This window comes from Sarcophilus harrisii, chromosome 4 (genome assembly GCF_902635505.1).
Source record: "Sarcophilus harrisii chromosome 4, mSarHar1.11, whole genome shotgun sequence".
NCBI lineage: Eukaryota > Metazoa > Chordata > Mammalia > Dasyuromorphia > Dasyuridae > Sarcophilus > Sarcophilus harrisii.
In genome coordinates this window covers 197,643,219-197,657,996 of record NC_045429.1, presented here as the reverse complement: position 1 = coordinate 197,657,996, position 14,778 = coordinate 197,643,219, and the positions used below count along the sequence as shown (strand labels likewise).

The window sequence follows — 14,778 nt, the reverse complement described above, 5'->3', positions numbered from 1 at the left end:
TTTATATTAAAAACAGACAGAAGTATGGTCTGAAAGATGGCTTTGTCAACAGGGAGATCTAAAATTTAAGATAGAAAACATATTCAGAAGCAACTATAATTATGCCCGGTGCAAAAAAAAAAAAAAAAAAAAAAGATATATAAACAAAAGTATACACAGTATAAAAGTACTATATGTTATGAATGGAATAGAACAAAAATCATAGAAAAATAAGAGATGTAAAAGATAATTTAAAAGCTCCTGAAAAGAGGGGGGGAAGTTAAAGAGGGAAAAAAGGCTGACCTACTTTTCTATCTTTATTGATATCTTAAGAAGAAAAACTGAACCTAAAAAACAAATGCCAATACAAAGTCTGCTTAACAGTTATACGATCTTCTAATAAAAGTATTAAGAATAAGATGGACCTAGATTTAATCAAATATTAAAAATACCTTATTACCAATGCAAAACTGAAGAACATTAAAAATAGATTTACTAAAACAATAACTCAATCCTTTTCCAAGAGCTAAGAAACAAAAGGTCAATCAATATATAAGCATTTATTAAGCATCTAACTATGTGCCAGGCACTGTGTTTAAAAGATGGATCTTACGTAATCATATGAGAAATCATGGAACAAAATGGAATCTTGCTATGTTATAGCGATTAACAAATTTCAACAAAACTCTTGAATCAAAAATGTGATTTTCAATGCGACAAGGAAATCAACTTATTACTAACAAAGCTATTTTCTTTTCAAAAAAAAAAAAAAATTGATATGAAAATCTGCATTAAGAAATGTTTGACCACTTTCTTCCAGGAGAGGGCATAGTAAAGCCATAAGAAAACCAACAAGAAAAAGAAGCAAAAAAAAAAAAAAAAAAACACCCAACTCCTAAAAGCCAAAATAATCCCGCAAAGTATGAAAGGACCTAATTTCTACTAAATACATGATATCGTTATACTGGAATATTTTTAATAAAGGTCTAAATTTTCCCAATAAAACAAAAGAATCCCATGAATAATACAGCATGCTATTTTGTGAATAACAAAATTCTGTAAAATATAGTTTATTATTTTACTTGACATATTTTTAAAACAATATAAAATAAAGTGAAGTAATATTTATGCTCCAAAATAATCTTTAAACAAATTACCTTTAAAAAATATATATATAGGTATGTGTACAACTTATAGATAGGTAGATAGACTGATAAGAGAAAGATGAATGGATGTTACTAGTCATTTAAAACAAATTTTTTCCTTCATTCTTGTATACTTAATATACAAAAACAGACAAAAATAGAAAGTCAAAACAGAGGCATTAACATGACTTCAAAGTATTATTTGTTCTATAACCTCTTAAATTACAATTTAAAGTTAGCACTGAAGGGGTAATACTACCTTGGATTTTTACATAGAATCTTTCTGCCAAGGATTCCACCCATGCAAGCCAGTATATGAAGAAAAGCTGAAGTGATACAAAATTTTTTAGGAAAATAACTCGAATAGTTTTCACTGAAGTCATTCAGCAGGTAATACTAAATCAAAACCAAACTGGAGAGCAAAAAATCTTACTGGTTTTTTAATGTATGAAATATGTACTAAAAAGTGGATTATAGGAAATACACTTTAATATATAAATATCAAGTGGAAAAGAATATATTTTCCTTCCTCTCCTTACTAAAAAATGTAAAACATAAAAGTAGACCAAAAAAAAAAAAAAAACAAAAAAACACCACAATTCATTTTCATTTTAACAATCAAAATTTCAGAAAAAACAGATTTTTAAATTTGATGTATTTCTAACCTGACAGTAAAACATTAACTAAAACAATTACACTATATATACATTAAAAAATATTTTTAAAATTTATTCTTAAGAAAGAAGAAAAAGAAAGCTCACCAATTAAAAGTCTGAGTGATGAATAGTTAAAGATGAAAAGGAAAAGGCATACCTAACTTAAAAACAGATATGGGTATGAACCAAACTTACGTCCTGTTCATGAGGGTTCTGATTAAAGAATGCATGCTTTGTGAAATTCATCTCTTTAACGTCTATCTTCCTAACAACGTCATATACTTTTCTGACCTTGAACACCTGACTTCTTGGTGTTTTATTCCCATTGTAGCCCATATCAATTCCATTATTGGGAGAGGATGGGCCAATTCGAAAGACATGACAAAACATCCTCACAATCCTTAAGAGACTCTTCATTTGTGCTTCATAATTGCTAGACAGGCTGAAAGGAAAAGTAATATAAAACACATTAGATGCATTAAAATAAATCTGTAGCTCCAGACTTATTTTTAAAGATTTTAATTTATCCTATGGCCTGACTAACCATTTCATCAAATCTAAATGGAGCAAAATTTTCCTTACCTCTCAACATAATGAAGAAACTGAGTGTTCTAATTGATACAATTATTCAATATACTACAAACACAAATTGTTAATGTTCAAAAAAGCTTTATATTATTTAAAACAAATAATATAAAGGATGAAATATATAACCACTTGCTCTTACAGAGTAATTGAAGTACTTAAGTATATTTTTGCAATCTAAAAGTTTGCTTTTCTGTGAGTTATTTACAAACAAAGAAATATATGGAAATTAGGTTCTTAGTTCAACCCACAAGATCTTATTAGATCTGCAACAAACTTTTGACAATTCAGATAGCATTCTAGGATTTCCAGTGCCTTCATAATGGTCACTGTGCATATGAATTAAAATTGTATTAATCATTATAAGGTCCTTCTCCAACACGAAATTGTCAATTTAAAAAATTGAGATTTCTCTCTGTTATGACAAACAACCTCTGAAAAGTCATCCCAAAACAGAAAGGCTTCAAGGAAGGTCCCAGTCACAGAATTCATAGCACTTATCTAAGAATCAGCCTAACTAAGTTTGAAAAAGCTCATTACCAGGTTAGCCAAAAGGTGATTCAACTTAGAGAGCCAAGGAATTCATGAACACTATATGCTAAGCAGTGAAAAATATGATCCGCATGAATGAAGGGAACAAATCAAGGATCACTAAAGTTCTATAAATAGCTGTAAAAGGTACAGGAAATGGACTCAATCCGAATCATTCCTGATGATGAACCCTAAAAGCAATGTCATTGACATATAAATCACTAATAGCAACCATCTATCTTGGCTCTTTGCCTAAAGGCAGAACACAAAATTGTGCCATCTCCTAGGAAGCATAAGTACTTTTCTCAAAATGTAATTAAATAGGAAGCTGAATCAGCCTATTCCCAAGTTACTTTAGACTCTTCAGTAAAATCTTTTTTTGTTATATCTCAATGTCTTCTGATACTGTAGTATAAAATTCCCACTAAGTTGGTATGTCTTCTGGTTTCCTGAGTGGCATGTAATAAAGCATTTGCTTTCCTAGGGATATACTAGTTCTTTTTCAAAACACATTTCAATACATCAGGGATCTGATTTCAATGGTATGTGTAATTCTTCCAACAGAAAATCCCTCTAAGTTTTGAATAGATGGATTCAATAACTGGTCCTTAAGGGGTTTTTGATTTAGTTAAGAGAGAAAAATACATAAGCATGCAGAAAGTTAAAATATCTTAAATAATGTTAAGCCATAGAAAAAGATATCAAATTGAGTACATGATTAATTATCAATTGATCATATAGACAATGATTACAGATTTTCAGAGAAGACAATAATATTTCAGGGTAGGAACCATTCTTATCTAACTCAATCTCTTTAAGGCTTTTCTCATCATCCTAAAAAAATTTACAAGCAAAAATGGACAAAACTAAAAAGAAAAGATGGACAAAAGGACAAAGAGAGACCAAGAATAAAATGCATAGATGTATGTTTTATTATGTTTAAAAAAAAAAAAAAAGGTTGTTGTGGAGAATCAGATAAATTGCACAAGAGAGAGAGTGTGTGTGTGTGTATGTGTGCGAGTGTGTGGGTGTAGGAGACAAGCAAAATAGAATGCTTATTTCATTATCTGCATAGATAAGAAATTTCTGGAAATTTTGAGAGGATTGGCAGTCTAGGACTGAAATGCTCTTTTAGGTAAAGCATATGGCCTAAAAGGAAGGAAATTATTTGGTGAATAGTGAATCAAATATCTCATATCATTCAAAATGCCTTATGCCACTATCTGTATCTTCACCTCTATTTTACAAAAGGGAGTGGCCTTTTTCCAAGCCAGCACAAAATCCTCTACACACACAAGTGACCCCATTCCATTCTAATGTCTCCAACAGATTGACCTCCTCCATCATTCTCAGCTCTCTGGTGTCTCTAATTTCTCACAGTCTACACCTCCATCCTCAAAAAACCCTCATTGGACCTAGCCATCCCCACTAGGCACTGTCCCATATCTCTCTGCCCTTTTCTGGTTAAAATTCTTAATGAGATCATCTACACTAAGTGCCTTCACTTTATATTTTCATATTTCTTAACTCTATATAGTCTGGCTTCTCATTTCATCATTCAATTTCCAATATTATTCTTTGCAAGATTACTAACAATCTTTTTAATTTCAAGTCTAATGGCCTTTTATCAATTCTCATCCATCTTGATCCCTGTAGCCTCTGACACATTATCATCCCCCTCCCCTCCTAGATACCCTCTTCTCTCTAATCTATGTTTTCACAACATTCTTCTATCCTAGTTCTATCTAGTCCAACCAAATTTGACCATTCTTTCTCAGTTTACTTTGGTACAACTTCATCCAGGTCACACTTACTATGTGTGTCCTCAAAAGCCCTGTCCAGGACCCTCTTGCCATCTCCACCTATTCTTTTTCACTTGATAATTTTATCAGTTCCTTTGAATTTAATTATCACTTCTATGCTAATGATTCTCAAATATACTTACCTTGCCCTGACCTCTCTAATCTGTAGTCTAGGCTCCAGCTGCCAAATGCACATGTCAAGCTCAATGTTCTGTAGACATTTTAAACTAAACATGTCAAAACTGAGCTCATTTTCTTTCCACCTAAACCTTCCTCTTTTCTAAACATTCCTGTCACTTTTGAGGGTACAACCAGGCAGCTAGAAGCAGCGAATGAAGCACCAGGCCTAGAATCAGGAAGACCTGAATTCTGTGTAACTACAGGTTAGTCACTCAACTCTCTCTATCTCAGTCCCTTCAACTGTAAAATGGAGACAAAAACAGCAACATTGTTGTTATAAGAACTAAATGAGTGATATCAGAGGAGGTTACTACAATGCCTGATCCTTGGTAGGCACGAATGAATCCTTATAGTCTTCTCATCCTACATTCATAGCCCAGCACCGCCCTCACTTCCCACACCCAATCAATTGACAAGTCCTGTCATTTCTACCTTTCCTATATATCCCCTTGTCTACTCTGACCTAAAGATCACTAGAGGAACTGTTGGTCCTTACCTCAAACCTCTACCCACTCCAATCCATCCACTACTTAGCTGTCAAAATGAACTTCCTAAAGTCCAGGTTTGATTATGTCAGTTCCAACTTCAACTCCTCCACTGAATAAAACTCCAGTGGCTCCCTAACACATCCAAGATTATATATAAAATGTATATATAAAAAATTTTATATATATATATATATATATATACACATACATACACAAAATTATATATAAAGCCCTTCAAACCTGGATCTTCATACCTTTAGGGCTTCTTGTACCTTACTTACCACTACATACTCTGCAAATCCTTGCTGGCCTCCTTGCTGGTCCTTACAGACACTCCACACCCATGGACTCCAGGCATCTTCAGAGGCTGTCCCTCATTAAGGAGGATTGGGAAAAGCTTGTTGTAAAATATAAAATTTTAGATGGGACTTTTTTCTACCTCTTCCTTCAAGTCCCAGCTAAAATTTTATCTTCTACAACAAGCCTTTCCAATCCTCTTTAATGTGAGCTCTCTCCTTAATTATCTCCAATTTATCCTGAATATATCCTGTTTCTATATGGATGTTTGCATGCTGATACCTCCGCTTCCCCATTAAATTGTGATCTTGAGAGCAGGAACTCTCTTTTTATGCTAAAGGTTAGTACAGTTCCTGGTACATAATAAGTACTTGATAAATGCTTACTTATTACTGACAAAGAAGAGGCAAAATGAGGAAATTAAGAAAAGAAAGAGATCTAGAATTATCTAATAAAAGACATGGGCAAATTTAAGGAGCCACCTTCAGGCTTTCATCTTTTCTCATCTAGTCTATAATGGCCTCCTAAATGGTCTTTCTACTTCCAGTCCTACCCCTCTTCTTCAATTCATCATTCATATGGCTCCCAAAATAATCTAAGACATAGTTCTGACTCCTCTACTCAAAAATCTTAAATAAGATTTTTGGTTTATTTCGTAAAATAAAAATACTTATTTGGCCCTGTTAGACCTAATATAATCTGGTTTTCACCTACCTTTCTAGGTCTATTTTACAGTTTTTCAATTTAGGGATAGGGTGGGTTAGGGATGGGAGGAAAATCATATCAGGATGACAGAACTCAAAACCATGCCAAATTTGAATTACATAACCGGGAACATTTAACCTGAAGAAATTTCAGGAAAGATATGAGCATCTTTCAAGTTTTTGAAGTCCTAGCTTGAAAACTTTTTTCTTTTGATTCTGAAGGGCAAAACTAGAAATAATGGTTCAAAGTGACAGAAGGGCAGATTTTGGGACAATATAAGTCAAAGCTTACTAATAATTATGATTTTTCCAAAGGTGATAAGGATTGTGTCACAAGGTACTGAATTACTATACAGGGGAATATCCAAATAGAAAGCAGATAACCATTTGTCAAAGATGTCTCAGGGCATTAAATATTCAACTATTCTTTTAAACAATATGAGGTCAGTTTCAGTAACAGTGTACTGTTACACTTTACTAAACTTTACTAAACACTAATATTTGGTCAGTATATTATATTAACATCTCATTGTTAGGAGATAGTATCCAAGAAGTTTAAATATTTCTTAAGACAAAAAGACTAAAACAGATTACTCCAAAAAGTAATTTACTGTTGACTTGTTTGCATTTTTTAAATTCTTACCTAAGCAGTTTATGACCATTTGTTGTAGCAACTTCAGCAAGACTTGTCAGAATCTTTAGGTATTGGCTTTCACTCTGCTGAGACAAATGCTCCAGAACTTGTCGCAACTGAATGTTATAGAAATTTCAAAAATCTAATTAGCATTACAGCAATCCATACAATTTCTCTGGTAACCAATTATCTACTCTTTTAAAACATATGCATAACAAGTCTAGAAGACAGTTTTCTCAAATTAAATTTTCCACAGACAATTTCTCTTTCTCGGTTTCAAAAGTTCAAGAAGTAAGTTATTTATACTTTGATAATTCTTCTGCCAAGAGTTACATAGTAAAGCTATGTATGTATGTTATGTATGATAAACTCTATACCTAATTGCCTTCACCATTCAGAATAGGAATCTGGCTATACCACAGTCAGAGTTCATCATGGAAAAATGCAACAACTTTATGAAATTATCTGAATTTTAAATTTTGCTTTTTGCCAAAGAATATAGTTAAAATAAAGGTAGAAATTACAAAGCCAGTGCACATCAAGTCTGACAGTAGAAACAAACTTGAATAGAAAACTTGTATCAACTGTGCAAAATTAGAGAGCACAGACTTAAAACATTTTGAATTCATAAGTTAATATCTAATTCTGGCAGTACAGCACAAGTTATCTGATACTTGAACTTCACAGACTTTAGGCCTTGAAAGATATTTATAAAATCTTAAATGTAAATTTAACAAAGAATGTGAATATACATATACTTTTTTTACAAAATTTGTTGTTACCATATTTTCTCTAAGGTCTTCATTCTGTGTCATTTGAATAATCGTCTGGAAAAGCCTAGGGTGATACTGAATTAATACTTCACAAGTTTCTCCATAGCCACCCTACAAAAACAATATTTAAAAATAAACCTTTAAATATTAAATTCCTTTTAAAGCATATATGCTCTGCACAATGAAATTATTTTAGACAGACCTCCCTTGTAAAGAAAAATGTGAACAGTAGTTATCTGACATCTTATTTTGAAGTGTAAGGACAATTTAAAAAATCATACCTGAACACATAAATCCAGAGGGGTTACTCCATTTTTATCTGGCAGATATTTTGCTCCTCGTAAAAGAAGAATCTGTGCTGTGTCTCTCTGGCCATGACTGTAAAAACATTAAAACAAATACTAAAATTTATTCTTTTGGACTTAAAACTCTTTATTTATTATGAATTATTAATGTCTGATAGCCCCTCCCTCCCAAAGCTCAGTTCTATCTTTATTTCTTGCAAAGAAGCTGCCAGATTTTCCAAACCTAGGCCATACCATCACTAAGATATGGAAATAGTTTATTTATCATTGAAAATTTAATTTATACAGTTTTCACTATAGATCATTCTCTTATCCTTTATACTTTCTTTTCTCTAGGTTTTTGGAAAACTATTTTCTCCTTATTTTCCTTCTATCTATTTGACTAATCCCTCTCATTTCTAGTGCCTTGTCTCTATTAATGTCTTATTTATTCTGTATGTAGTTTGTTTATACATATTTGTTTATTTGTTCTCTCTCTCAGTAGACTGGGAAATCTTTGAAGGCAGGAACTGTCTTTTGTCTTTTTTTTTTTTTTTTTTTTTTTTTTTTTGGGATATGCAGCACTTACCATTTTGTCTGGCACACAGTAGTCAATTGATAAATGTTTACCGAGTTGCCATGGATGACTAAAAATGTCTCTTGACTATGGGTTTGTAAAGGCTTCCTACTATTCCTTTGGCAATTTCCTCCTTTCTCGCCAGCCTCATCTTGATGCTCTTGCCCAAACCAGTAGTTTTTAAATAAAAGTTATACAATCATTTCTTAAATATGATATAGAAGAAATTACTGTTCAGGTATAAGTTGGTCTTAGGTACAAATGGCCTCTGCAGAGGTCTCTCCCAACTCTGAGATTCTATGCTTTGCCCTTCCCATTTCTCATTTTTTTTTCCTTTCTCAGGTACCATACACTGCTTTTACTGCTTTTCCATTGGGTCTCAGTCTCCCTCTCAAGGTACTTAATCTGTATTATTATTTATATACTTGCTTTGTCCCTGTTTTATTCTACAAAAGAGATCTTTTCTTATCTAAGCTTCATAGATCCCCAATACAGTGTTAAGTGCTTTAAAAATATTTGTTAAAATTAATTTCATTCTATTCTAAATAAGCTTTATCTCCACAAAAAAAAAAAAATTCAAGAAAATTTTCTATTTTTCCTCCATGACTCCTAAAGAAAAATTCTTAAATGAGTACAATTAGATTTTAATAATTTCTAAAATAAGCACTTAAAAGGGATGCTGCTTCTACTTGTTGGAAGTATATATTTTGGGTTTGGTTGGTTTTGTTGGAGTTTGGGGAGGTTTTATTTGGGGGGAGGGGGTTGCTTTTGATAATATGCCACATGTTCAAATTTGCAAACCTGTTCCTCCATACTCCCAGTGTCCTTAACAAAACTTGCTGCCTCTGTCAGAACCATCATTTAATTTTTAGCTTTCCACTACACCCAACATACTCGGCTTAGAATCTACGTATTCCTTTAGCTTCTCTGTTGGAACCAAATCCCTAAATTGCTTCATTTTTTCCCTCACCACTTTTATGTAAGGATTAGAAGAAAATGGAAAAAGGAACTGAGTTCCAGTCTCTTTTTTTTCCTAATAGAACTGGAACCTGATGATATCTGTTGTGCCATCTACTGACAGTGCTAGCTTGGGAGTGGCTACCACCACTTTCCTGTGCTTTTGGGTAAGCAGTTATTCCTATATTCAGACTATAAAAAATCTAAAAGTGGCATATCATATGGCCTCCATCTTCTCACTGAAATAGGCTATCATAGGTATTTGGGGAAATTAATAGAGAGAAACAATAAGGATGAAATAGAAATGTTTTTTAGAAGCAAGAAAGTCAGTTGTGGTTTTGTAATAAATTTGTTATAGGTGGAGTTAGTTCAATTTAATGATTTTTCTTCAGGAATATCCAACTTAAAGCAAGAAGAGAGAAAACAGATGGTAAATATTTGCCAAGAATGATTAATTATAGGGTGGAAACAATACAAAGTCAAAAAAGCAAGCCATCTAAAGACATAAACTACTATAATAGGCAAGTGGTTAACCATGGAGTTGAAGTTAACTTGGAATGAGTGAACCTACAGTGAGGAAGATAAACTGGCAGAATTCATTAATGGACTAAAGTCACAATAAAAGCAAAGGGTATGCTTGAAATAAAAGAGTAAAATTTCAAAGTTCCGAATCTTAGATGAAATGTTACTTTGAGAAATGATAAATTCTAATGTGTCACTGTGGCTAAAGTAAAATTAAAAATGAGAGTATTTTAATTAAGAAACCTGAAAAAAAAAAAAGATCATGTGTTTTTGGAGGGGTTGGGATAATATTTATTTCCTTTTGTTTTCTTGGTGAAAAGTGTAGGTCATTAATGTAAATACTAGCGTCTATGAAGACAATTACAAGAGATGAAAGTTGAAGAAAATGACCATAAGTCAAACATGAATATGGAGTAAAATATGACTTGTAGGTGAATAGACAAAAACAAAGATGGTGATTAGGTTTAGAATAGTTTGGAAGTAATAGAAAGCAAGAACTACATAGAAAGGAGTAATAGTTTTCTAATTCTGCTTATCAGAATGCATGCTAAAGATTTTTTGGAATGAAATAATTCTAAATTCATTCTATGTATATCCTTTCCAAGTCAAAGTTCATTTAATACAAATGCCATGTTTTTTTTAAGGTACCTTAAAGTTATCTGGTAATTTTTTTCCAACTATCATTTGTTCAATTAGTTCTTGCTGTTTGTTCTTCATTTTCCTAGACTATAACATCAGGGAGGTGATACCATGACACACAAGTGAACTGGATTTAAGTGAAGAAGAGCCATGCAAAATCACCAGCCTCACACTTTCTCCTCCAATGCCATCTGAGTCCACTGGCAAGACATAAATCAGGATGACTAGAGATGGCGCTGGATGCAGTGGTAGACCTTGGTCTTTTTAAATTAAGGTCTTTAACAGATTTCAGTTTGACTGAAGCAACACCTATTAAATGACACAGTCTTCCTTTTCAATTAGTAAAACAAGAAACTAGCTAAAGCATCTAACATTTCAGGTTGATCCTTAAGGCCCTATAGTCTTGCATGGACTACTTAACTAAGTAGATTAGATGTTATTTTGGAGAGTTACAGTTAATGTTTGTTTAAAAATGGAATGGGCGCCAACTTCAGAGAACAGAATCTAATAGTCAGCTAATCAATGAATAATATAATGTTAGAATGGAAAACTTAAGAAAGGATTCTGGGAAGATGACAGAAGTCAAGTATTCCAAGGTTTCTGGATTTTCTTCATAAAGACAAAATAATGCCTCAGACTAAACAGCAAAAACAAGTAAGATTTGGGGCAAGACAGAACTCCTGAGACAACCAGAAAAAAATCTGAAGACAGATCCCAGGATGGAAGTTTGGCTCCCAAGTGAAGTGTAAATAGCTTCAAGCTAGCTCCAATGAAATAGCTAGCTTAAGTCTTGAGATAATTGGGTTAGGAGCTAGCCTCAGCCTTAGCCACAGGAATTTTCACCTCCCAGACAATATGAGGAAGAGGGAATCTAAGAGAAGGAAGATCTCTGCTGACAAGGGATGTTAGGTTATACTGGTCAGATGTTATACTGGCCCTGGGTTAAGAAGGAAACAATACACACCATGGTGAATAGAGAAGCAATGCAGCCACAATATTACTAGGTATGGGCCTTTAGAAAAAAGCTGAGTTGTTGGCTTTGGTACAAGCCAGAGGGGAAAACTGAAGGTTATAGCAACTAGAGGGTTCTCAAGCAGCAAGAATATTTCCAGCATAGGGTACAAGGGGGGAAGGTGAGGGTGGTTACTTGTGACTTAAGAGGGAGAAGTAATGCAGAGGATGAGTCCAGGAAAAAGCTGAAAAAACAATAATAAGAAAGGCCTGATGCTAGAAGCCCCATCCCTCACACCTCAGGACTAGAGTTGATTTTAATAACAAGCTACTCTTAAAAAAAAAAATTTTTTTTAAGAGCAGGCAAAGGAAAAAGAACGCAAACATAGACAGTTTTTATGAGAATAGGTGATAATGGGGATTGTCTTCAGAGAAGAATACTAAAGCAAAAAGAAAAAAAAAAAGGTCTCTCCTATCCCAAAGAGTAATATCAAATGTTCACTTGCTCAATATTAATTCATAGAAGAACTCAAAAAAAGAAACTGAGAAATTTTTTTTAAAAAAAACAAAGAACAATACAAAAAAGACAAGATTATGAAAAGGAAAGTTAAAACAATCAGAAAAGGAGATCCAGAATCTTAAGAAAGAAAATGACTCCTTGAAAATTAGAACTGGGTAAGGGGAAGTCAGTAAGTTATGAGACTAAGAAATAATAAAACAAAATGTAAAGAATGAAAAAAAGAAGATAATGTAAAACATCTCATAAGAAAAAACAAATGATCTGGAGAACAAATCAAGAAGAGGAAACACAAGAATAATTTGAATATTTGAAATCTATACTAAAAAAAATTATCTTGATATAATAATACAAGAAATAATTAAATAAATTTGTTCTGAAATGTTAGAACAAGAAGGAAAACAGAGAAAAAATCTATACCTGAAAGAAATCCTAGGAGGAAAACCTACAGGACTAGCAAAATCAAATCCCAAACTTCCAATACAAGAATAAAATATTATGAGAAACAAAGGGAAAAAAATTCAAATAGGATGGAGCCAGAATTAGAATTACACAAGATCTAGTAGCACATGCAATAAAAAAAAAAAAAAATTCAAAGGTCTTGGAACACCATATATTGAAGAGCAAAATAACTGAGATTGCAGCTTAAAATATCATACTCTGTAATGCTAAGCATAATCGTGATTTTTTTTTTAAAAAGGTATTTAATGACTTGCTAGACTTTCAGCATATTGTTGCAAAAAGACAATCTTGAGGTAGGTAGATTGTGTTGTGGACACAGCCATCACTCTGGAATCAGGAGGACCTGAGTTCAAATCCAGCCTTAGTCACTAAGTACATCCTGGTTGTGTGATCCTGGGCAAGTCACTTAACCCATTTACCTCACCAAAAAGAGAGAGAGAGAAAAGACTGGACCTTAATGGAAAATCTGACATATAAAATCCATGAGAAATAGAAGGTAAACGTCAACAACTAATTAGAAGTGACTCAATAAGGACAAATTGTTTACTTGTTATACATAGAAAAATAAACCATTATGTCTAAGATTGTATTAGTAATTGGGTAATTTGAAAGAAAGACTGGAAGTAGAGCTCAGTATGATGTGATTTTAAAAAACACAGGAAACATGTACTTGTAGGAAAAGGTAAAAAGAGTAATTATCTTATATAAATGAAGTACAAGAGGAAAAACTGATACCAGAGATAGGAGAGGAGGGCTGGTAGTTCTAGAATCCTACTCTATGGTTAAAGAAGAAACAACACACACAAACTTCTCAAAAGATATAAAAGTCTTCTAAATTCAGAAAGAAATAAGAGGGTAAAGGGATAGGGAAGGGGGAGAAGATAAGCGAGGGATTCTTAGAAGAGAGATAGATTAAGTAATAGGTCAAGATAGCAGGTAAAAGCAAAGCAAAGGAGTGAGGAAGGCTAGGAATAGGGTGAGAAGTATGGTGATGAAAATAGGAAGGCAGAAAATAAACAAGTTCTTTAGCTTAAAATATGAATTGGATTAATTCATCCATAAAATGGAATCAGATAGTATATTAAAAATATAACCTCAACAATATGTTGCTTTCAGGAAATGTTTTAAAAGTGAAAGATACATACAAAGAAAGATCAAGAGTAGAATATATTATGTTAAAAAAAAAAAAAAAAGCAGTAGCAGTAATCTTGATCTCAGAGAAAGGTGAAGCCAAAACAGATTTAGTCAAAAATAAAGAGAAAAAAACTGCACTACATCAGCCATATTAATATTATTTTATACCATTTTAAATAAGTAAACAATATAAGGTAGGAATACCATTATGGTGTAAGAAATGGTAAGAAATGATGAGCTGGTAGATTTAGAAAAATATGGAAAGACTTGGATTTATGAAGGAAGACATTATATCTTTGGAGAAACAGAGTACAAGTGGAAACAAATATAATATGGCCTTACATGTATGTTAAAAAAAAAAAACATAATTACAGATATATGTGTGTGTGTGTGTTTGCACTTAATTGTCGCCTTCCTGGGGAAGGGGGGAAGAAAAAGGTAAAAAAAATAAAGTTTAAAGTATACAGCAGAGAACAAAAGAAAACCAAGGAAGGAAAGAAAAGTTGGACAGTTCTGAATACAATGTGTAGTGTTTATTACCTAGGCTTTTTTGAAATGAAGATTTTTTTGCTTTATATTCCAAATCCTCTCATGCCCTGCTGTAAACATGGCAATTTTTTCTTTTCTTATTTTATATTTAAGCTTAATATTAAAAGATAAAAAAGAACAGAAAGCAAGCCGACTTCGTAAAGAATACAAAGTGTTACAAGATGAAAGATCACTAGGAAACAAATTCAAATAGAAACAAAATATAAATTCTGCCATTCCATATAATAGTAGCACTGATTATAGAATTCAGCATTAAACAAGCAGTATGATGGGAAAAGAAATGACAAAGCACTCCTGGGTCTTTGCTAAGAAAACCCCACGGACAGTTGGTCCATAGTATCATAAAGAATAAGACATTACTGAATGAACAATGATCAGAGAAAAAGTCAGAATCTACAAGATAGCAATCAAT

General features: G+C 32.7%; 1 protein-coding gene across 3 annotated transcripts in view; it reads right to left on the bottom strand.

Annotated features, from left to right (window-relative positions):
• The window catches only part of HACE1 (HECT domain and ankyrin repeat containing E3 ubiquitin protein ligase 1), a 94,735-nt gene that overhangs the window by 39,909 nt on the left and 40,048 nt on the right, over positions 1–14,778 (bottom strand). For 2 of the 3 annotated variants that reach the window (XM_031964478.1, XM_031964479.1), the window contains exons 6-9: positions 8,056–8,152; positions 7,784–7,885; positions 7,011–7,117; positions 1,976–2,222 (exon numbers count right to left, since the gene is read on the bottom strand). In XM_031964478.1, coding sequence (XP_031820338.1) covers positions 1,976–2,222; positions 7,011–7,117; positions 7,784–7,885; positions 8,056–8,152 — 553 coding nt within the window. The remainder of the gene's footprint in view (positions 1–1,975; positions 2,223–7,010; positions 7,118–7,783; positions 7,886–8,055; positions 8,153–14,778) is intronic. The other variant, XM_031964480.1, reaches the window with a different exon arrangement.